This window comes from Dipodomys merriami, unplaced genomic scaffold, assembly GCF_024711535.1.
Source record: "Dipodomys merriami isolate MVZ:Mamm:240054 unplaced genomic scaffold, mDipMer1.0.p SCAF_690, whole genome shotgun sequence".
NCBI classification, from domain to species: Eukaryota; Metazoa; Chordata; class Mammalia; order Rodentia; family Heteromyidae; genus Dipodomys; species Dipodomys merriami.
Window position 1 is genome coordinate 356,537 of NW_027206280.1, and position 23,396 is coordinate 379,932.

The 23,396-nt window shown below is 53.9% G+C and overlaps 1 protein-coding gene across 1 annotated transcript; it reads left to right on the top strand.

Moving 5' to 3' along the window:
* Positions 1 to 336: 336 nt before the first annotated feature.
* Positions 337 to 6,243, top strand: LOC138816320 (class E basic helix-loop-helix protein 40). The gene is made up of 5 exons (XM_070006018.1): positions 337 to 886; positions 1,075 to 1,144; positions 1,473 to 1,580; positions 2,470 to 2,593; positions 4,139 to 6,243. The coding sequence occupies exons 1-5, from the start codon at positions 807 to 809 to the stop codon at positions 4,993 to 4,995; spliced, it is 1,239 nt and encodes a 412-aa protein (XP_069862119.1). The 5' UTR covers positions 337 to 806; the 3' UTR covers positions 4,996 to 6,243.
* Positions 6,244 to 23,396: the final 17,153 nt, after the last annotated feature.

The following is a 23,396-nucleotide window of genomic DNA, read 5'->3' on the forward strand; positions in this document are numbered from 1 at the left end:
GCGGATCCGTCCTCCCCCGTCCCCCCTCCCGGGAGACGGGAACTTACTTCATTTCCCTGGGGCAGGTTCGCCCACGTTGCCCCCCCTGCCCCCCCACCCCGGCTTCCGCAGCGCTCCCGCCCGGCGGGGGTCGGACCCGGACCTTGCCGACACCCCCTCTTTCGGGGAAAAGGAGGCCGCAGACACCTGGGGGGGGCGGGCGGAGGCGGACGGACCGGGGAGGGGGCGGGGGCTCCCTTGGCAGCCGCCGGATCGTTGTCCAACACGTGAGACTCATGTGATGGCAGCCGGGGAGGGCGGGCAGGTCCGCCTTCCCTCCCCGGCCGCGGCCAGACGTGCCTGGAGTCACAGGGTTGAACACGTAGCTCCCACCCACCCACTCGCTCCCATTTAACCCAGCCCCGCAGCCTCTTCTCCATTACTCCCCGGCTCGCCCCCCCTTCCGCCCCCCTCCCGCTCCACGCCCGCCCTCCCCGCCCGCCCGCCCCACTCCTCATTCACTTGGCTCGCACGGTGCAGACGGCGCTCGCAGCACACACCGCCGGTCCGTGCGCCGAGCCGGAGGCCGCGGGGACCCCTCGGGCCATGCACGCCCCGCACTGAAGCGATCGCCGCCGAGCCAGCCGCCAGCTCCGGGCACAAAGGAAAAAATAAAAGCCCCCCTGCGCCTTTCGGGGAGCTCCGCACTCCCGCGGGACCCTCAGCCGAGAGACTCCCCCTCCCTCCCCGCACCCCGAACACCCCTTTCCGGGTCGCCGGGCAGCGAGCAGCGGCAGCAGCGCGCGGTGGCCCCGGTTCGCCGCGCCATGGAGCGGATCCCCAGCGCGCAGCCACCCCCGGCCTGCCTGCCCAAAACGCCGGTGCTGGAGCCCGGAGACCTGCCCGGGTGAGTTGGCAGCCGGGGGGAGGGGAGGGGTCCCCCTGCCGCGAGCCTGCAACCCGGCGGGGGTGTGAACCGGTGGACGCATCCCCGCGGGTTGGGGTGCGGAAGTGGGGGGTGTCCTGGTCCGAGCCGGGCGCCCCGCAGCCCGTGCGCACGCACTCACGACCCTCCTCGGCCCCCTCTCCTTGCAGGATGGACTTCGCCCACATGTACCAAGTGTACAAGTCGCGGCGGGGCCTGAAGCGGAGCGAGGACAGCAAGGTAAGCGCACCCCCCACCCCCTCAAGGGGGGGACCCCCGCGCCCCAGCCCCTCGCGCGCACTCCGTTGTCAAGAAAAAGTTTGCTCGCTCCGTGGTCGGCGAGGGGCTGGGGGCGTGGGGGGGCGGCCGTGCCCGGGGGGGGTCTCCGTGCCACCGGGGAGCAACTCGGAACACGGGGCCAGGCAGGGGTGGGTGCTGATCGCGGCTCTGCTCTCCCTCCCCCCATCTTTGCACACGCTGCGGGATCGGGACCCGGGCTGGGGAGAGGGGGTGGGAGGTGGCGCACCCCCGGTTCTCCATCACCCACCGCCCCGCGCGCGCCCCGCAGGAGACCTACAAACTGCCACACCGGCTCATCGAGAAAAAGAGACGTGACCGGATTAACGAGTGCATCGCCCAGCTGAAGGACCTCCTGCCCGAACATCTCAAACTTACAGTAAGTGAGAAGCTGGCGGGGCTCCAGCCCAGCTCCTCTCTGCCCACCGGGCGGGCGGGCGCGGGGGGGGGGGGGGGGAACCCGCCGCCTGCAGGCGCCTCGGGGAACTGCAGGCCAGACGGCCGGATCCGAGCTGCAGCCCTGGCCTGGCCGGTGCTAGTGAGAAGGGAGAGAAGATCCCTTCCCCAGTCCTGGAATTTTCTGGCAATCCCCCCTTCCCCTGCAAATAACTCTTGGATCTCTCCAAGTTCGCTCCAACACTAGTTGGGCTTTCTAATCAGGCGTTTGAGACTTTGGCCTCTGGGGTGATTTTTCAGGCTTATTGAGTCTTCCTGACGAAAAGGAGAGCAGGCTCTAGCCATGCAGAGTTTTTATGTTTAATGTATTTCTTTAACCATCTCCACTTACTTAAATAAGAGAAGTGATTCCCCCTCCCCTTTTTGGTAGTAAGCAGAAGCTTAACAGCCTATAGTCTGAGAAAGGAAAAATAATATTTGGGGGAAGGAGGAAAGCCTGCAGGAGCTGGAAGTTTTGGGTGTCAGGGGAAAAGAAAAAAAAAGGGGCGAAGGTTGGCAGAGGCAGTGGAAGTCTCTCCCTGGGTTGACACCGAAACGTTATCTCCAGACTCTCCAGGCTCCCGGGGAGTTAAGGTCATGGGCGGTTACTGAAGAATGATATCCGACAAAGCGCTGGCCTGGGCTGGTAGCAGCTTCCAAAGATAGATGACACGTGTCCTTTACTCTTTAATCATGTAGTAGATTTTTTTTTCTTTCTTTAGGGACATTTCTGATTGGTAAGAAATGTCCCAGAGGTAGAATTTCACTGATTTCTCCCCACTGATGAGAGTTGTGGTTTTTTTTGTGTGTGTGTGTGTTGTTTTTAATTGTAGACTTTGGGTCACTTGGAAAAAGCAGTGGTTCTGGAACTTACCTTGAAGCACGTGAAAGCACTAACAAACCTAATTGATCAGCAGCAGCAGAAAATTATTGCCCTGCAGAGCGGTTTACAAGCTGGTGAGTGCCCGAATCCCATTAGCATCTCCTTCCTAGGGAGCCTCTGTGCTCAGCATCTGTTGGAGGTTAGTTATATGCCTGCAGCCGATTGCTTCTGCATGGTCACTAGGGGAAGACTCGGTGCGTTGTTGCTGTTGTTGTTTTTTAATCTTTCCCAAAAGGTCAGACTTCCCATTTGGAATGCTGCTGCGTGCCACCTGGCATAACTACGTATTAGTCAAATGATAGAATGTTTCGGTGGCATTTTGGCTTTGAAGGCCCCCGGGTTCTGAGAGATTTCCCCAGTAGTCCCTCTGAATAGGCCAGGGCCCCTGTCATTTGCCTTGTGGCTGCTTTGCACTTGGCCTTCTTTTCCACTGTCTCAGTGGAGACTTAAATCATAGCTATGCCTGTTTCTTTCCTTCCTGATCATTCTCTGTGAGGTGCAGTCCTATCTGCATGACTGCAGGAGTTTTTCCTACCTTGTAGTTTCCTGAATAGCCACTAGGTATCTGGACGAATTGCACAATCTTAACGAAACCACTGAAGTTTCCCAGCTCATCTCTACTGACGTCCAGAGAATGCAACTCACCTTGTGGGCTTCCAGGCCCACCCTTCTAAATAATCCTGTACCACCTGGGGGAATTCTTGTACAATTCCTGCATCCATTCCTCTCTGAATTCCTTTCCGAGGCCATCAGGATGAGAGCCACAAAAACCCAGCACGTTTATCTGCCCATTTTCTCACTAAAAATCAGAAGGCCATCAGACTTTTTTTCCCCCCCTTAGGGATTGTGGATAAAGTACATGGCCTAATTAAAAGTTTACTGTGGTAGCTTTTGTAAGTCCCTGAACATAAACTTGTGTTAGGTGATACTGTTCCTTCACTTCCTTTTTTTTTTTTGTAAGTGGCCTTACTCATTTTGCTAGTATGAGTCTAGTGTTCTCTGTCTTGTTTTGGCTTTTATAAAAAGATATTAGAATGTCTTAAAAAAAAATCAGAAGCAAATTATAAACTCAACAAGAACAGAGCAGACCCACCTTGAGTAGGATGGAATATCATGCAGCCACTAAAAGTTGTCATTGGGGCTTAAGTGGCAGTGCATTTGCTCAACACATGTGAGACCCTGTGGTTTCAATCTCCAGCACCAAGACAGAGAAGGGACAAAAAGTCTCTGGAGTGGTGGGATAAAGGTGATTTTCAGTGTCATTTGTGGAGTAAGAAATGTAAGTGGCCAAATACTGCTTTAAAGTAATAATAATAAGGCCAGGTACTGGTGGCTCACGCCTGTAATCCTAGCTCCCCAGGAGGCTGAGATCTGAGGATCGCAGTTCAAACCAGCCAGAGCAGGAAAGTCCATGAGACCCTTAACTCCTAACATACCACCAGAAAACCAGAAGGGGCGCTGTGGCTCAAAGTGGTAGAGTAGTAGCCTGGAGTGAAAGAGCTCAGGAACAGCACCCAGCCCCTGAGTTCAAGCCCCATGACTGGGAAATAATAAGTCAAGTCGCAGGCCCACCCCGGGCCCTTCTGAAAAGCATCTTCTCTTGGCCCATACATCTGCAGGTGAGCTGTCAGGAAGAAATGTGGAAGCAGGTCAAGAGATGTTCTGCTCGGGTTTCCAGACCTGTGCCCGGGAGGTGCTTCAGTACCTGGCCAAGCATGAGAACACTCGGGATCTGAAGTCCTCGCAGCTGGTGGCACACCTTCACCGCGTGGTCTCCGAGCTGCTGCAGGGGGGCACGGGTAGGAAACCATCAGACTCGGTCTCCAAAGCCATGGACTTGAAGGAGAAGTCCGGCTCCCTGGTCAGAGGCTCGGAAGGCCCCGGGAAAAACTGTGTGCCCGTCATCCAGCGGACTTTCGCTGCCTCGAGCGGCGAGCAGAGCGGCAGCGACACGGACACAGACAGTGGCTACGGAGGAGAATCGGAGAAAGGTGACCTGCGTGGGGAACAGCCCTACTTCAAAGGCGATCTGGGGCGCAGGTTCACCCTGGGAGAACGGGTCAGCACCATTAAGCAGGAATGCGAAGAGCCCCCCTCGAAGAAGAGCCGCATGCAGCTCCCCGAGGATGAAGGCCATTTCCCTAGCAGCGACCTCATCAGCTCCCCTTTCCTGGGTCCACACCCACACCAGCCTCCCTTCTGCCTGCCCTTCTATCTGATTCCCCCATCAGCCACCGCCTATCTGCCCATGCTGGAGAAATGCTGGTACCCCACCTCAGTGCCCATCTTATACCCGGGCCTCAACACCTCTGCCGCTGCCCTCACCAGCTTCATGAACCCCGACAAGATCTCTGCCCCCCTGCTCATGCCTCAGAGACTCCCCTCCCCCTTGACAGCTCACCCCTCCCTCGACTCCTCTGCCTTGCTCCAGGCTCTGAAACAGATCCCCCCTTTAAACTTAGAAACCAAAGACTAAACTCGTAAGGGATCCTGCTACTTCGCTTTCCATCCTTCCTTCCTTCAAACACACACACACACACACACACACACGCATGTGCACACGGTGTGTGCAGTGAGATTGTTCCTTAGTGCATACTCAGATGCTTTGAGGTACAGAGAGGAGACTGAAAGGGTGTGTGTGTGTGTGTGTGTGTGCGCGCGCGCGTGTGCACGTGCACTCGTGCGTGTGTGCGTGCGGGTGTGCCCATGCAGGTACAGAACGTGAAAGCTGCACATGGTCCAGAGGAAAACGGCCTCATGTCAGCGGGAGATGCAGGGGGAAGGCTTTTTTTTTCTTCCCAGAGAATAGACCACCCTCACTCCACCCTTTGATCCAAGTCAGCTGGATTTTCAAAAGCTTTCAAACTCAGTCTGTGAGTCACCCTTCAGTTGGGAAGTTGGGTCTGTGGCTTTGAGGGGGAAAAAAGGTACTTTGAAAAAAAAAAAAAGGGCTTTCCAGAGCACAGCTCCCAGCCAGCTGTTAGAACCCCACCCTGGTCCCTTTATTGTTTTATATGACTCACTAGACTGAGGACAGAACTGTCAGACTGCACTTTCTGCTCGAGACGAGGTAGCAGACACTGGTCTGTCACAGTAGAGGTGGTGACTTAGGGAGATGGCCCCGGGTCTGCTCCCATCCCCAGGCCTGGGTGAAGTAAGAAAGAGAATGCCATTTCCTTCTCAGGATCATAGTGATTACCTTACTAAGGAACTGAAAATAGCCCCTTTGTAGGAGCTGCGCTGACATGGAATGAGCGTGGAGTTCCCCAGGCTCTGGGCACCTGCTTCTAAAATCGCACAGTTAGTTAGGACATGCTGTCCAGGAAACCAAAAAAAAAGTCTGAGATGTGCAAATGCCCCCTAGCACCCAAAAGTGCACCGTTAAATAACCAGTTGCTACCTTTCTTGCATAGCTAGACTCAGTTTTAAATTCTAAAGCTTTTGAGCAAGCTTAGCCTAACGAAGCCTTGGCCGTGCTAGCTCTTTTCTGCAGGCTACAGCCTTGCGCCTAACAGCGTCTGGAGTGTCCTTAATTGCTAAGTAGGATTCTCTGTCCTTCAGAGAAGTTTTATTTTTGCTCTAGTCCTTGTTTTTTGGACTTGTCCAGCCAGCTCTGCACCAGCTTTCCAAAAATGCACTATGCTTAATTGCTCATCGTGTTTTTAACTATTTCATTTTCCTGTCTTTATTTTTGGTAATAAAAGTCGTTGCCTTTATTTGTAAAGCTGTTATAAATATATATTATATAAATATATATATAAAAGGAAAGTGTTTCAGAGGTTTATTTGTACAATTACTTGAGCTACAAAGAGGAAAAAAATGAATGTATTCCTGTTTTTGAAGAGAAGAATTTTTTTTTCTCTAGGGAGAGGTACAGTGTTTATATTTTAGAACCTTCCTGAAGGTGTGACATTGTAAATATTTTTATCTATGAGTAAATGTTAAGTAGTTGTTTTAAAATACTTAATAAAATAATCCTTTTCCTGTGGAAGAGAAAAAGATGGTCTCCTGAATTTTTTCCCCCAATAGCTGTGTTAATGTGGTATCTATCCTTTTAGTTAGAAGGGTGAATTCATTTAGCTTTTCCTGTACCTTGCATTCAGCCAGAATAACTTAATGCAGTAAATGAATACTGGTTCATTCTCTCAATACTTTTTTTTGGCCAGCAATTTGCAGTAAACATACTTTTAAGCAAAAAGTACACCCCGACACACACACACACACACACACACACACACTGCTGTATTCAAAGTCTTCAGAACTGAACAGAGAGCTAAAGTATGAAGTTGTGGGCTGGCGTGCCTGCGGGTTAACCTACTGAGGAAAGATTTAATGGATTATTAAGCAATAATAATTGATGTAGAGGATAGCACCTCTTTTGCCAGGGCAGGCTAACTCCTTTGAATCTAGCAAATTCTAATGGATTTGCCATATCCTGTCTTATTGCTGCTGGAGGCAAGCAACGTTCCATAATTACTTTCTACATCCTTCCAGACTTCCTCTCCTTTGGGTATGTTTGTGTGTGAATGAGGATTGGTGTTCCTTAGTCAAGTGTTTTTATTTAAAATAAAATAAAATTTAAAAAGGAAATTCCGTGGGAGAAGTGGGAAATGATCCCTAGATGTAAGCATTCCTGTTCCTTGTTCTAGACATTTCCTGGTGGCCTGCCCTTGACAGGACATTCTTTAGCCCCCAGAGCATGGAATCTTCCAGAACTGTTCTGGCTGGCTGCAGCCCCTGCAGGGATGTCACTGTGGAGGAATTCTCGTCCAGGTATGTTTGCATTCCGATGTCTCATCTCCCGTGGAGGTGGCACAGGGAACGGCTGGGGATGGGAGGGAGAGGGGGAGCCGCTTGGGTGGTCCGCCATCGCTCGCACACCTGTTTCTGACTAGGCCAAAATATGGCTTCTGAGCCCGTGGCCCCGGCCTTGCAGCAGGCAGATGGTAAATTCTGTCGGTCCCACCTTGCGTCCAATTGCTCGGGAGTAGGCCCTTTGCAGATGGCCTGAGTAGCCAAGGCCCCTGAATTCTTCCACAAGTTGCCAGAACTTTCTAGCTAGATTTAATTTTTTTTTTTTTTTTGGGGGGGAAAGCCCAAACCAAGCCAAGTTTATCTTGGTTTCAGCAACCCAGGGTGGAGTTGAAACAAATCCTTTTGGCACCGCCTGCCCTCCTAAGCCCCGGGGATTTAAGGAGTCGCAGGAGACGGAGGCCGAGGTTGGAACACCTTGACCTGGGAAGAAAACCAAAAAAGAAAGAGGAAAATTTCAGAGCAGCCCAGTAGTCCACCTAGCACCCCGACCCCCATGCTGGCTGCGGCCCGCGCCCCCCCCCGCCTCCCCCCCCTCCTCCGAGTGCCAGTGACCTTGCTCCCAGCCCAGTTCCCAGGGTGCCCGGGAGGTGTTGGGGCCGCTGCCCCCAGCCGGTCAGTCACCCTGGGGGGAGAGGGGGTGACAAAGCAGACCTCTGTTTAGGAAGGTGTGTGTGTGAGTGTGAGTTGGTGGGGGGAGCCTGGGCGGGCAGGGAGGCCGGGCACGCGCGGGGTGGAGGGACGAGCAGGGAGGCCGGGCGCGCGCGCAAGGCGGGCAGGGAGGCCGGGCGCGCGTGCGCGAGGCGTGGGCAGGGAGGCCGGGCGCGCGCACGCGCGGGGTGGGCAGGGAGGCCGGGCGCGCGCGGGGTGGGCAGGGAGGCCGGGCGCGCGCAGGGTGACCAGGGAGGCCGGGCGCGCGCGCAGGGTGGGCAGGGAGGCCGGGCGCGCGCAGGGTGGGCAGGGAGGCCGGGCGCGCGCAGGGTGGGCAGGGAGGCCGGGCGCACGCGCACGCGCGCGGGGCGGGCCGGGCCGGCGCGGGGCAGGGCGGGCCGGGCCGGCGGGATGGCCTCACCCGGCGCTGACCCGCTGTTGACACCACGTCACGTTTCCGACTCGAGCCTTTCATGTGCGGCCCGCGGCTAAAAGCGGCTGCGGGTTCCTGGAAGCAGACGTGCCTGGCACGGCGTCAGCAGAAACCCGATCCCCGGGGAAGCTTGGCACGGCCCGGGGATCGCTCGGTCCCCAGAAATAGGGCCTGGCCGCGGCGGGGCGCCCGGGGGGGCGGGGGGCGCGCGGAGAGCGCGGGGCGGCTGAGCGAGGGCCGGGCAGCCCTGGCAGGCCCCCCGCCCCCCCAACCGGGAGCCGGCCCTCCTCTCCACCCGCGCCCAGTACCGTCCCCAGGGTGCTCTACCGCTCGTGCTTTGTAGACCAATGCAAGACCGATCAGAGGGGCAGAAACGCCAGACCCCGAGCGGCATGGCGGAGGGCGGGCCGAGGGTCTCTCCAAGCGGGGACCGCGGTGGCTCACGCGGAGTTGAGCCCTGAGAACCGTGGTCCAAAGCCAGACTGGAGCAGCCGAGCCCATGAGCCCTTATCATCCCCCGGGGAGCCAGCAAAAAGGCCCAAATGGGGCTGTGGCTCGAGGGGTAGAGCGCCAACCAGCCCTGAGTGAAAACAGCTCGGGGACAGCGCCAGGCCCTGGGTTCAAGGCCCAGGATTGGCACCCCCCCCCCAAAAAAAAAAAGAAGTAGCAAAAACTGCGGTTATTTTGAATACTTTCCCTACAGCAGGACCCTGACTAAGGACTTGGTGTTAATTATCTCTGATTCTTAGAGTAACTCCGAAGGGTGGAAACTAAAGTCCCAAATCCTTCTTTATATTTAAAACTTCCTTTTTCAGTGGACCGAGCTCAGGCTGACTCTGAATTTGAAATCCTCCCCCCCCCCAACCTCCAAGGGGGTGGAATTACAAAGCTTGTGCCACCAAACCTGGCTACCCCCCACCACCACCAAGTATAGGTTTTATACTCAGGGCCTCCCTTCTTCAGTCCTTTTTTGCATATTTTGACATAGAAACAGGCTTTTTTTTTTCTTTTACCCCAGTACAAGCCTGGACTGTGTGCCTATTTTATACTTCCGGTGTGGCTAAGATGACAGGTGCTCACCACCACACACCAGCTTCTTGAGTTCAGAGAGAGACTCGCCAGCGTTTCTGCCAGGCTAGCCTAGAACCATGATCCTGGTGATCTGTCTCCCACATACCTGGAGGGACAGGTGTGCGCCTCTGTGTGCAACTGTTGGTTGAGAAACACTTTGCTGGCATTGCCCGCAGCTGGCTTGGAATTGAGATCCTCCAGATCTCAGCTTCCCAAGTGGCTAGGATGACAGGCATGAGCTAACAACCATTAAAACCATTTTCAGCGTGCCCCTGGTAGAGATTTAAGCTCCTCGAGGTGAAATGTCTCATCTGAGGCGACACTGGTCCTGTGGTATAGATCTGCTTCTAAACTGAGATCCTCCTTTGGGCTTTGGCACATATTACCTCATTTAATTCCCCTAGGAGGCATGTACTCTGACACAATGTGAGGACCAGAAAAGCCACTTTGTTTCCTTACCTGTGTCCTCCCACCTGCCTACCCACCTGCCGCACCAGTCCCCGGCCAAGCAGATGCAGTGCACACTCGGACAGTACATGGAGCCCACACACAGGTGGACGGTGCTGAGAGCCAGCGCGTGGGTTGAAGGAGGGGCTGTACTGTACTCTTCTGGGGCTGGCAGTGGGAGGAAGCCTTTCATCACAAGACTGGGAGGCAAAGCTCACACCTGCAGTCCTAGCTATCAGCTCTGGAGGCTGAGCTCTGGGGATCATGGTTCAAAGCCAGCCTGGGCAAGAGAGTTTGTGAGACTGTGTGTGTGTGTGTGTGTGTGTGTGATGGGGCTTGAACTCTGGGCCTGGGGCACTGTCCCTCAGCTCAAGGCCATTCTACCACATGAGCCACAGCACCATATCCAGTTTTCTGGTGATTCATTGGAGACAGGAGTCTCACAGACTTTCCTGCCCGGGCTGGCTTTGAACTTCGATCCTCAGATCTCAGCCTCCTGAGTAGTTAGGATGACAGGCATAAGCCACCGGCGCCTGGCTTAGGAGACTCTTCTCTCCAAGTAATTGCCAAAATATAGAAGTGGAACTGTGGTTCAAGAGGTAGAGCACCAGCCTTGAATGAAAAATGAAAAAGCTAAGGGACAGTGGCCAGGCCCTGAGTTCAAGAAGCCCCAATACCAGCACACACTCACACACACACACACACACACGCATGCACACACACACACACATCATATATATACATATACATATATATAGTAAACATATTTATATAATATAAATATATAGTATATAATATAAATGTGTGTATGTATGTATGTGTGTGTTATCCTCAGCACTTGCCTGAGGAGGAATAAGCAAGAAGCTGATTCACTTCTGGAAGAAAGCCAGCATCTCAGGTTCGAGCCTGGCCAGAGGCCAGGTGTGTCTCAGGTCTCTGGAGCCCCAGAGGCTCAAAGAGGAGACCAAAAGGGTAGAGTTCACATATGTTTCCTGATAAAAATGGTGTGTCCATGGGGTCATCTATTCCGAACCTCCCCCCGCATCCCCTCTGGGGCGGCCATGTATGAGGGAGAGAGGCAGGCAGGGAAGCTGGCTCTGCTTGCCCCCTCAATGGGAGCACCTTCCCCTCTCTGCCCTGTATCTGCCTCTGCTACTGACCAGCCTGGGCACAGGGGTGTACAAGGTTCTAAACTATGGCCCTTCCTCCCCTGCCTTGGGAGGGAGCGGAGGCCCTCCAGCAGCCCCCACACCCCACCCAACACCACCCCTGTTTATCCCAAGCCATCTGTTTGGCCTGAACATGAGCGGGCAGAGCCTCGCCCCTGAGCCTGGGAAGCCACTGACATGTTGGTCTCCGTCTTGTGATGTGGCTGGATTTGGACCCAGACAGCCTCTTTGGTTAGAGATGGGGGGGGGGCTCCCTCCCACCCTTTGGAGAACTCGCCAAGGTCGCAGAGGTAGGAAGGACATAGGGACATCACAAGGCCCCTTGGGCCAGGGGCAGCCTCCAGCTGGGACCAAGGGGCTGGGGCACTGCCAGCCTGGGCAACTTTGATGTCCTGGAGATGACAACCTGCTGTCCCCACACCCACCTTTTGTGCAGGAAATGGACAGAAATGTGACTGTCTCAAGAGCAAATTAAGACTAAAAGACAATTATGGATGAGCCTGTAGGAATAGGGATTGTGCCCAGGGTCTCCGGAATTGAAGCAGAATGGAGGAGGTGGGGGACAGCTCTCTCTTGACAAAGAAAAAGGAGAGAGAGAAGGAAGAAGGGAAAGAGGGAGAAAAGAAGGAAGGGAGAGAGGGAAGAAGGGAAAGAAGGAAGGAAGCAAGGGGAGAAGGGAAAGGAGGAGGAAGAAGGAAGGAAGGGAGGGAGGGCAAGACCTGTATTTCTTGGATTCTGAATAAAACATCTCAGCCAGTTGCCTATAGCGCACACCTATAATCCTGACTACTCAGGAGGCTGAGATCTGAGGATCACAGTTTGAAGCCAGCCTGAGACTCTCATCTCTAACCACCAAAGAGCTGGAAGTAGAGTTGTGATTCAAGTGGTAAAACTCTAGCCTTCAACAACAACAAAAACCTCAGAGACAGTGTCCAGGCCCTGAGTTCAAGCCCCAAGACCAGCACACACACACACACACACACACACACACACACACACACACACACACACACACACACACACACACACACACACACACACACACACACACACACACACACACACTAGAAGCTGGTGTGGTGGCACAAATTTGTAATCCCAGTCCTTAAGAGGCCATTGCAAAAGGATCTCAAGTTGTAGGCCAGCATGGGCTAGCTCTCTAGTGGGTGCTTGTCTCAGAAAACCAAAAAGAAAAATATGGATTATCATGGTCCCACGTGTATCATTCTACAGGCCACAAAGTCCTCACTCAACTCATGCCAAGTTCATGAGAATTTAGGGAGACCCTGCATGCTCCCCACACGCCTAGGAGCTATTGGCAGGGGCAGATGGGATTTGGGTCAAGGAAGCAGAAGAGGCCAGCACAGTCACCTGCTTGCTCTATTACCAGGATGAAAGCTACGCTAGGAGGAGTCTTCAGCTCGGGGCTCAAGCTAGCCATATTGAGATAGCGTAAGCATTTGTTGACTAAATGAATTCACAGGAACTTGCTCACACTAAAGTGTAAATGATGGATGGTAACATTCTTTTCCTGAAAGCAGTACACTGGGAGTTATGACCTGAGGAGCGATAAGGTCTCCTGTGTACACACCAGGCATCTTGGATCAGCTCCTTTTTATACTTCTGCACCGTCGAGACTCCTTGGAAATTCAGTTGACTCATTCAAGGTCACACAGCTCGTGGATGGCACAGGCAGGGTTTAAACCAATGCATGACTCAAACATTCTTGCTGAAAGATCCTGGGGTGTCAGATGGACAGAGGCAGGAAGAGAGTGAGGAGTAAAGTCCCTACTGCGATGCCCAGACATTCCCAAACAGGGAAGACAATTTCCTTTGGGCATTTCAAAATAAAGAGCTCATTGAGGGCTGGGAAGGTGGCTCCGTGGTTGAGTGTTTGCCTTGCATGCATGAGGCCCTGGGTTGGATTCCTCAGCACCACATAAGCAGAAAAAAGCCGGAAGTGGTGCTGTGGCTCCAGTGGTAGAGCGCTAGCCTTGAGCTGAAGAGCTGAGGGACAGCGCCCAGGCCCAGAGTTCAGACCCCACGAGTGGCAAGAAAATAAATAAAAAAGAGCTCATGATGATGCTCAGAGAAGGAATGCCAAGAGTTGTTGGAATCTGCCTGCATTATTTTAAGTTTAGAGTTGTGTTCGGTTGACAGTCCCTATGGGGAAGGAACCCCACAATTGTAGGTCCTGTGGATGTTAGAGTTTCCTCCAGTGGGTGGGGTGTTCCCCCAGCCTTCCCCAGCTACGCGAGGGAAGGCAGGATGGGGCCTGGCTGGCTCTGTGCTGGGGGGACCTCCTGTGGCTGCCCCCCCCCCGCTGACCTGCACACAAGGCCAGCACTGTCCAGACATGTCCAAGTCACCGGCCTGAGTGGCAGCCAGCCGGGGCCTGCTGCGCTGAGTCAACCTTTCACCGGGAAAAAAACCCTGTGGTGAGCGGCCTTCCAGTCACATTTTCCAGCTTCAGCCCTTGTCCTGGGCCCCGGGCTTTTGGAAGGCCTTCCCTTTCCTCTGGGGGAGTCTGAGGCGTCCCCAGGGGTTCTGGCCATGGATGGAGGCCAAAATCCTTTTGAGGGAATGGGTTGTATTGTTCTGACTAGCCCCCCCCCCCCCATGCCTGGAAGTGCCACCTGCTGTCTATGCTTGTCTCTCTGACCTTATAATGGGAAAACAGTCTGTGTCTCCACAGCCGAGGTCAGGTGGTCACGTGGTGAGGCCGGAGGGTGACACTGCCAAGTGCAGCCTGGTGAGCCGTCCGGGCACCTGAGGCCGGGGCACAGGTGGCCTCCTCGCAGCTCGTGGCATCTTCCTGAAAGATGATGCTCCCTCAGGTCCCCTGAATTTTCAAGCGAGTGCCGTTACCTTCCGTGAACCCTCATCCCCACCCTCAGCCCCAGCCCCGCGCCGGCTCAGCTTTCACAGAGTTCACCTTACCGTCCCTTCTGACTTACCTCTGGCTTTTCCCAGCCCAGCTGGGGGAGGCTGGGGTTTGGGGGCACATGGGGTAGAAGGCTGGGATTGGCCCTCGGGGAAGGCAGAGAGCATTCTCGGCCCCCTCCTCCTCCATCCTCCCCCTCCTCCCCCTCTCACTTCCACCTCCTTCCCCTCCCCAGTTCTTCCTCCTCCCCTCCTCTCCCCCTCCTCCCACTCTCACCTCTCCCTCCTCCCTCCCCCCCACTTCCTCCTCCTCCTTCCCCCACTCCCTTCTCCTCCCCCTCTCCCCCCCTCACCTCTATCTCCTCCTCCTTCCCCCCAGTTCTTCCTTCTCCCCTCCTCTCCCCCTCCCCCTCCCCCCCCCCCTTCCTCCTTCCTTCTTCTCCTCCTTTTTTTCTTTTTATTCCATTCCTAGGACTTGAACTCAAGGCCCCAGGAACCTGTCCCTGAGCTTTGGTTTTGCTCAATCCTGGCACTCTTATTACTTGAGCCACAGCGCCATCTCTGGCTTTTTGCTGGTTAACGAGATAAGAGTCTCATGCCCTTTCTTGCCCAAGTTGGCTTTGAACTGGGATCCTTAGATCTCAGCCTTCTGAAGAGCTAGGATTTCAGGGATGAGCCGCTGGTGCCGGGCTCCGACTGGTGTTCTTATAAAAGGGGCAATTTGGGGAGCAGAAACAGGTGCCCAGGGAGGACACCGTGTGAAGATGCCAGCCTGGGAATGGCCACCGAGTCAGGCGTGCGGGGGAGCGAGGGGGTGACATGGGCAACAGACAGATGGCCTTTCCCAGCCGGGGGACCCACCCAGCCCACACCTGGAATCTGGACTTCAGCTCCAAGGACTTGAGGCTCCAGCCATTGTGACTGTCCCAGGCCACCTAGCTGTGGCCCACCGCCCCGCAAGCGCTCAACCGCAAAGCGACAGCCAGAACAGCAAGTTGAAAGCCCAGTGGGTGCCTTGCGGGGAGGCAAGGTTGAGAACGGGCCACCCTGACCTGAATAGAGTCAAAAATTCCTTTATCTTGATTGGACCGCACCGGCTGCCTCCGGCAGAAGAGGAACAACAATAGATGTGTAGAAGGAAGTGGAGGAAAGCCTGGGGCCAGTGGTGAAAGAACTCTGCAGGGGGCTTTCCGGTGTGGTGAGCACAGCCCAGCTGCACCCTCAGAAAGCACAAAGCCCACCCAGGGCTCGGGGCAGGTAACTTGGAGCCTTGCTGGAGCTGTGTGGTCTCAGGTCAATGGCCTTCCCTCTCTGGGCCTTAATGGTCATTTCTTCCCTGACATGGGTCATTTCATGACATCATGATTGACTGTGTGCTAGATGTTGTCAGCCAGTGGGAGGTGAGGGGGGGGAGAGGAAAGAACGAGAATGGCACCAGATGCAGCCCTCTCTCTCTCCCCCGCCCTTTGGATTTTTTAATTAGCATCCATCCGTTGTACACGGTGGGGGTGGTTCATTGTGACATTTCCACACACGCATACAATACATCCTGATTAATCCCCCCCTCATCTGTCTCCTTCACCTCCTTCCTACAGTTTAGTGTTTTGTTTTGTTTTTTTTTTCTTTTGATTTTTGCCTGTCCTGGGGCTTGAACTCGGGGCCTGGGCACTGTCCCTGAGCTGCTTGTGCTCAAGGCTAGAGCCACAGTGCCATTTCCACCTTTTTTTCTGAGTGGCTTATTGGAGATAAGAGTCTCACAGACTAAAATCCTGCCCTGGCTGGCTTCCAACTTCCACCCGCAAATCTCAGCCTCCGAGTAGGTAGGATTACGGGTGTGAACCACCAGTGCCTGGCTGCAGTTTAGTTCTTCATGGAGCCTGCAGTCTAACTGGGGACATGACATTAATTCTGGTGTGGGCACAATAGAAATGCTGAGTGTCAAGAAGGACAGAGTCGGGTACGCTCAGGGAAAGGAACTAGCAGTGTCCTCTCATGAGCTGTCTAGCTAGCGGGACGGGCCCTGCTCAGCCCTGCCCTAATTATTCCAGGTAGTCAACACATAGCTAAGGAGACCCAATCAGAATTTTCGCCTGAGATTTGCCACCCAATCAGAATCTTTCCCTGAGACTTGAAACCCAATCAGAATCTTTCCCTGAGACTTGAAACCCAATCAGAATCTTTCCCTGAGACTTGAAACCCAATCAGAATCTTTCCCTGAGACTTGAAACCCAATCAGAATCTTTCCCTGAGACCTGAAACCCAATCAGAATCTTTCCCTGAGACTTGAAACCCAATCAGAATCTTTCCCTAAGACCTGAAACCCAATCAGAATCTTTCCCTGAGACTTGCCATCCAATCCGAATCTTTCCCCAGACTTTGTGGACTGTGTCTGGGGAAGTAATCCAAACCTCCACCTTTCCTATGTTTACATGCCCCCACCCCATTCTTCACCCCACATTGCTCTGGTTTTCATGGGCAACATGGAGAAGGAGTTTCTGTCACTTGTGATGCTGAGTTTTGACTAGCAGGGGTTCACCCTGTCAACCTCAGCCACTGTTTACTAATGAGGCGATTGAGACCACACTGAACCTTGCCTCGTGCTGTGGCGGCCGTCCCCACCCTCTCGGAAACTCCATCTGACGTGGAGAGCCTCTCTCTTACACTGTAGAAAGCACTTGAGTCTCCACTGAGCCTGGCCTCAATTTTTTCTGCTCCTCCAGACCTTCAAGGTTTGATTGACAAGAGGCTAATACTCCCCTCTCCTATCCATATAACAGTTGTAGAAACTGAAGCTCAGAGGAGTTCAGGCCCTGATCAAGAATCATCATTCTCCCTTTCTTGAGTTTAGCAGTCAGCATTTCCCTACAGAAAAAGGAATTACCAAAGATTGGTGTGCAGCCCAAAGGGTGAGGTCAGTAAGGCAGATGCCAGCTTGGATCTCTATGAGCCCAACAGCCATCCTTAGACACGCAGGGGTAAGCACAAATCAGGTGTTTAATAGATGTTTCCTGGAAAAAAAAGAATAAGAACAGCATTTCATTTACCAAGGGGGTCTTACATGCCAGACACTAACTACCCTGGGGTCTGGGGCTTCTATAAGTACTCGGGTAGCTGAGCATGTGAGGTTAGGACTGTTCTGCCCATTTTGAAGATGGTGAGGCTGAGGCTGAGGAAAAGTGGCTTCCCTGAGTCCATACAGCTGGCTACAGCTAGAATCGCCGGCAGTGGCTGCTAGCTCTGCCGAGCGCTCCAAACCAGTGAACTACACTGTCCAATCTTTGAATAAGTAAATGAATGAATGAATGCACATCATCTCGCTCTAGTCACACGTGCCTCTGTATCTAAGGAAAGTCAGCTTGGGAGAGAGCCTGGAGGTAGACGAAGCATTGAGACACCTGGCTTCGTCTCTCCCCATTCCCCCATCCCCATCCCTACCCTGCCTCCATTATGGTAGAATCTTCCCTGGCCTAGTGCTGGAGAGCATCCCAGGCCTGGCTCCTTCCCGGCTTTCCCTGACCCCCTGCCATCCTCAGGAAGGTCAGCCTTTCAGAGCCACAGCATCTCCCCCTGACAATGACCAAGTTTCTAGGGCAAAAAAATCAACAAAACAAAAGACACCTGACAGATCATGTATAGCATCTGTCAGCTGCGAAGAATGGAGACAGTAGGACCCCAGCTATGGGCTGAGGAGATGCAGCCCCGATAGGATCCACGGAGGAGGGAGTGGGGAAGAGAACGCTGTGACCTTGCGTGCATCCATTTCCCTCCTGGTGCAGGCCCGGCTGCTTGTGAGACCAGCAACAGCAGATCCCAATAGGCTTCCTCCCAGCTGCTCCAGCTGTGTCAGCATGGGGCAGGGGCAGGCTGGGAAGGGATGGGGTGCTACCTTCAGGCTTCGGGAAGAAGATCTACCTCACCAAAGGGAGATTGGGAAGAGATTTCTTATCCACACAGACTTACCATTCAGAGAAGTAAGACTCTAAGGTCTATTTTATTTTGGAGGGGTGGGAGTCCTAAGGATGAGTTCTTTTTTGGGGGGGAGGTAGGAAGAATGGCCCATAAAAACATCCTCTCCCTAGCAAGCGCTGTGGCTCATGCCTGTAATCCTAGCTACTCAGGAGGCTGAGATCTGAGGATCACAGTTCAAAGCCAGCCCAGGCAAGGCAAGTCAGTGAGACTCTGATCTCCAATTGACCACCAGAAAATTGGAAGTGGTGCTGTGGCTCAAGTGGTAGAGCACTTGCCTTGAGCTGAAGAGCTCAGGGACAGTGCCCAGGCCCAGAGTTCAAGCCCCATGACTGGCTAGACACATTAGGACTTCAGAATGCTGTGAGCATTTTCCTTATCCTGGTGGTAAAGGGAAGCAGTTTAGATTCCTGACCCTACTCCCTCCACGGGTCATGATGAAGCAGACACCGAGACTCACCTGCTTATACACTCTGGGGAAACTGAGGCTCAGAGACCTTCAAGATCACACAGCTACTAAGGGGCAAAGGAAATAACCGAGATCACTTTTCCTTCTTCACCTGAAATAACTAAAAAAGTAATCTTAATTCATAATATTTACGAGGTCAAAATATCCAGGACCCAGCAACATCAAACTTCCAGGGTCTGCCACCCAGCCAAAATATGGACGTGCAGCTGGGTCCCAGGGACTCAATGCCTGCCTGTATCCTAGCTGTTCAGGAGGCTGAGATCTGAGGATCACCCTTCAAAGCCAGTCCAAGCTGGAAAGTCCCGGAGACTCTTATCTCCAATTTTTTTTTTTAAAGGAAGTAGAGTGTGGCTCTAGGGGTAGAGCGCCAGTCTTGAGCAAAAATGTCAAGTGAGATCACATAGTCCCAGTCCACATGTTGAAGCATGTAGACTAGAACTTAAGCTCCCTGAGGGGAGAGATGTTTTTTTTCCTATTTTATTCTCTTCTGTATCCCCGGTTCCCCTGGGCAGGTCAGTTATATCATAGGTACTCATGAATATCAGGAGACACCAATCATCCAGGGGGATAATGCTCTGGACCTGGGTCTCCTCCAGAGAGCCTGGCTGATTAAGTAAGTGCCTCAAATCAACCAGAGGTGTGGTGTACATAAGAGAGACATAAGAGAGCCTTTGAAAAGACAGCGGTGGGGGGAGGGGGCGGGGATGGGAGGGAGGGGAAAGACCTGTGTGTATCTGTTGTCAAGGTACCCAGAGCGAAAGAGGAACGTTTGTACTGATCTGTAACCTCGTGAGACGCAGGAGATGGCTCTCCCGGCCACACCTCTGCCTTCCAGTGCCCACCTGCTTCCTGGAAGCCTTAGACGACCCTGTCTTCTACTGCCTGAGGCCTGAGCGCTTTCATCACCGCCTCCTGACAGCTCAGAAAGCTGGTGTCAGGGCCACCCTCGGGGAGAAGGCCTGGCAGGCTTGGGGTGTCTGTGGGGGAGAGGGATGAGGGGCAACAGGAAGTGGGGCCTCGCTTGGGAGCGGTTGACTAGAGCAGAGCCTGCCACGGCTCCTCATTTCATGGTGCTCCTCTCTAGCTGGGCTTTCTGCACGGCGCTGCAAACAAGGCCAGCATAACAGTGAGGAAAGCCACGCCGAGCGAGTGAGCGAGCGAACAGTCAGAGCTGCTGTTTTCTAAACGACTACTAAGAGATGGCCCTGAGCCACACCCCGGGGGTCCTCGTTTCCCAGGACCTGAGGACCCCTGGGTAGTGACCTGACCTACTGGAGATGCCACGCCCTCCTCTCCAAAGCCAGCTGTGGTGATCCAGTGAGTTCCTGCATTTCAAGCCCTTGGAATTGTTCCTGCCTATATTCTTTGCCCCACTCATCATGTTAAACACTTTTACCACCTGACCCCGAAGTACAGAGGGCTCTGGTGTGGAACTTGTAGGGTACTCACTTGCTCTGGGACCTTGAACCTCTCTGAACAAGGGGACATCGTTTCCTCTTTCCTCTTTCCTTGAACAGTGTCTGGCTCTGTGGCTGCGCCAGGGAATGTCCTTCACCGCTTGAGCAACCTCACATATGCAGTCTGAATATAAAACCACCAGGGTTTGTGAGATTCAATGCAAAATGAAAACCTGGAACCCTTGTTTTGAGAGCTACGATGTTTCCAGGGCTGGGTGTGAGAGGCTGAGCTAGAGCATGGGTGAGTCAGAGTCATCAGCCTGGGCAGAAAAGGTCTGGGAGACCCTTCCAATTAATCAGTAAAAAGCCAGAAGCCAGAAGTCAAAGTGTGGTTCACGGTATAGAAGGGCCAGCTTTGAACTGAAAAAGTCTAGCAAGAGCTCAAAGCCCTGAGTTTCAGCCCCATGCAGAGAGAGAGAGAGAGAGAGAGAGAGAGAGAGAGAGAGAGAGAGAGAGAGAGAAGTTTGGTTGGTGGTAGATGATAGAACACTTGCCTATCTACTATGCATATGGCCTTATGTTTGATTCCCTCCCCCCCCGCCCCCCGCCTTAAAAATAGCTGGAAGCCAGGCGCTGGTGGCTCACGCCTGGAATCCTAGCTACTCAGGAGGCTGAGATCTGAGGATCGCTGTTCAAAGCCAGCCCGGGCAAGAAAGACCGTGAGACTCCTATCTCCAATAAACCACCAGAAAACCGGAAGTGGCGCTGTAGCTCAAGTGGTAAAGCGCTCGCCTTGAGCTGAAGAGCTGAGGGACAACGCCCAGGCCCAGAGTTCAAGCCCCACGACCGACAAAAAAAAAAAAAAAAAAAAAAGCTGGAAATGTGGCTCAATGGTAGAGTGCTTGCATAGCATGCATGAGCCCTGGGTTCAATTCCTCAGTATCACATACACAGAAAAAGCCAGAAGTGGTGTTGTGGCTCAAATGGTAGAGCACTAGCCTTGAGCACAGAGAGGCTCAATGACAGAGCCTAGGCTCGAGTTCAAGCCCCAGGCTCGGCAAAAAAAAAGAAAAAGAAAAAAGAAAGTGTGTTTTAAAAACAGAGAAAGAAACAAAAAGGAATTTCAATAAACTGGCTCACACCTGTCATCCTAGCTACTGAGGAGGCTGACATCTATCCAGCCAGGAAGGGAAAGTCTGTAAGATCCTTATCTCTGGGCTGGGAATGTGGCTTAGTGGTAGAGTGTTTGCCTTGCATGCATGAAGCTCTGGGTTCGATTCCTCAGTACCACATACACAGAAAAGGCTGGAAGTGGTGCTGTGGCTCAAGTGGTAGAGCGTTAGCCTTGGGCAAAAGAAGCTCAGGAACAGTGCCTAGATCCTGACATCAAGCCCCAGGACTGGAAAGGAAGGAAGGAAGGAAAGAAGGGAGAAAAAGGAATTTCAAGAGAGTATTGAGCCAAGTGTGGAGCCCTTCTCCATGTGGACATCCTGCATGTGCCCCTGAGCCTGTACCTGCTGTGGGCAGGGTCTGGGGCCGAGTGGGAAGTACACCGCCCGCGTATACAAAGTCCTGGCCCATCTCTAGCACTGCACACCCACAAGGCAAAATCCCAGGCTGCATTGCTGCAGGGCCTGTGAACTATTAGCCCAAACCTCACTCAGAATAAGGGCAACGCTGACTGCGGTGGCTCTCATCCTGAGCCCTGGGAGCCACACCCATGGTCTCCTGTCTCACAAGTAAAAGCAGTGAGGTAATGAAACAACTTGTTCATTGACCGGCTGTTTACCAGTGGTGGTGGTGGTAAGACTTGAACTCAGGTCAGACTGACCCTGATGTTATCTTGGAAGAACCTTAGGTGGAGGGAGGGTGGGAGAAGGCCCCCAAAGAAGCCCCTGGGCTGGCTAGCAGGAAGAAGCCTGGTTTTTGCATGCTACTGCCCTTGAGGGCTGATGGCTGATCTGCCCAGATTTGTGGCTGAGGCTGGATGGGAAGTTCCTCAGGCCCGGGCAGGCTCTGGAGCACAGATCAAGAGAGGCCCTGCCTCCCTGTGACACTCTGAATGCAGGGGACTGGACTGGGCTTGCAGGGAGGTCACACCAGCCCTGGCCCAGGTGGAACTGAAGCCTGGGAACAAAGACCCTGTCCAGCCAGCCGTGGAGGCCAGGACTGACAGAGGACAGCACACCTCCTGTCTCCCTGCCTCCTTCATGCCTTAGTTACCACCTGGGCTCTGACTCCTGTCCTGCCTGCTTTCCCACAGCCCTCCTCCCCTCCCTTCTGCTCCCCTCCCTCCTGCTGGCCTCCTTGGACCTTCCGATCTCTCACACCCCAGGCCCTTTGCTCCTGCTATCATTCCTGCTAGAAACAGGTTGGCCAGGCTCCTTTGCACCCAGCACACTCTGGTCCCACGGTTGCCCCCCTAAAAATACTTCCCCACGGTGCTTTCCAACAAGACACCAGGCCCACCCTGGAGCTCCTCCCCTGCCTCTTCTCCAGGGCATCTGTTTGCTGATTCCCGTGCATGCACCCATGTGCAATGCACACACACACACACACACCATATACAGGTATCTAGCCTGCTCATCTCCACGTGGCAAAGACATTTGATGACCATATAGCTCTAGGACATTGAGAACAATGATGTCTGCTCCTCCAGCCTCAGTTTCTCCCTCTGCTCATCATCTCCTGCAGGGATGATGCACTAGTGGCTCAAGCCCATCATCCTAGCCACTCAGGAGGCTGAGATCTGAGGCTCGCAGTTCAAAGCCAGCCCAGGCAGGAAAGTCCATGAGGCTCTTATCTCCAATAAACCACCAGAAAACTCTTATTGCCAATGAACCAGCAAAAAGCCAGAAGTGGAGCTGTTGCTCAAGTGGTAGAACACTAGCTTTGGAAAAAAAAAAGTTAAGGGACAGGGCCTAGGCCCTGAGTTCAAACCCATGAACCAACACACACACACACACACACACACACACACACACACACACACACACACACACACACACACACACACACACACACACACACACACACACACACACACACACACACACACACACACAGAGGAAACAATTTGTCCCATGAGGGATACTGGATTGGTTGTTGGTGAGAGGCAGGCACACCCCCCACAGCTGAGAGCACCCCAAAGATGCAGAGGGAAGGTTCTCAGCAGGACTCTTCCTTGGTGGATTTCCAGTGCCCCTCCCCACTCAGCCCTGCCTTCCACCAACCACACACCAAGAAGGAACCACGCCCCGCCCCCCCGCCCCCCCCACAGCTTCCTGCCCCTGGTCTCAGGCAGCTGCTGCGCTGAGGGATTTTCCAGCTCAGCTCAGAGCTGCAGGGACCTGGGGCTGTCATGCAGGCCCAGGGCCAGGAAACCCCCAGCGGGCACTGACAGAGAACTGGAGTGGGGCCCTCTGGGGTGCCAGGCAGAGGCCCCTGGGAAGGGCAGCGGGGCCTTCTCTCTGACTCAAGCCCTCCACAGCTGATCACAGTTGGCTCACTGGCAGCCACAGCCGCCTCTACTGTGGCCCTGGGCCACAGTAAAGGCTATGTAAAGGCCACAGTACAATG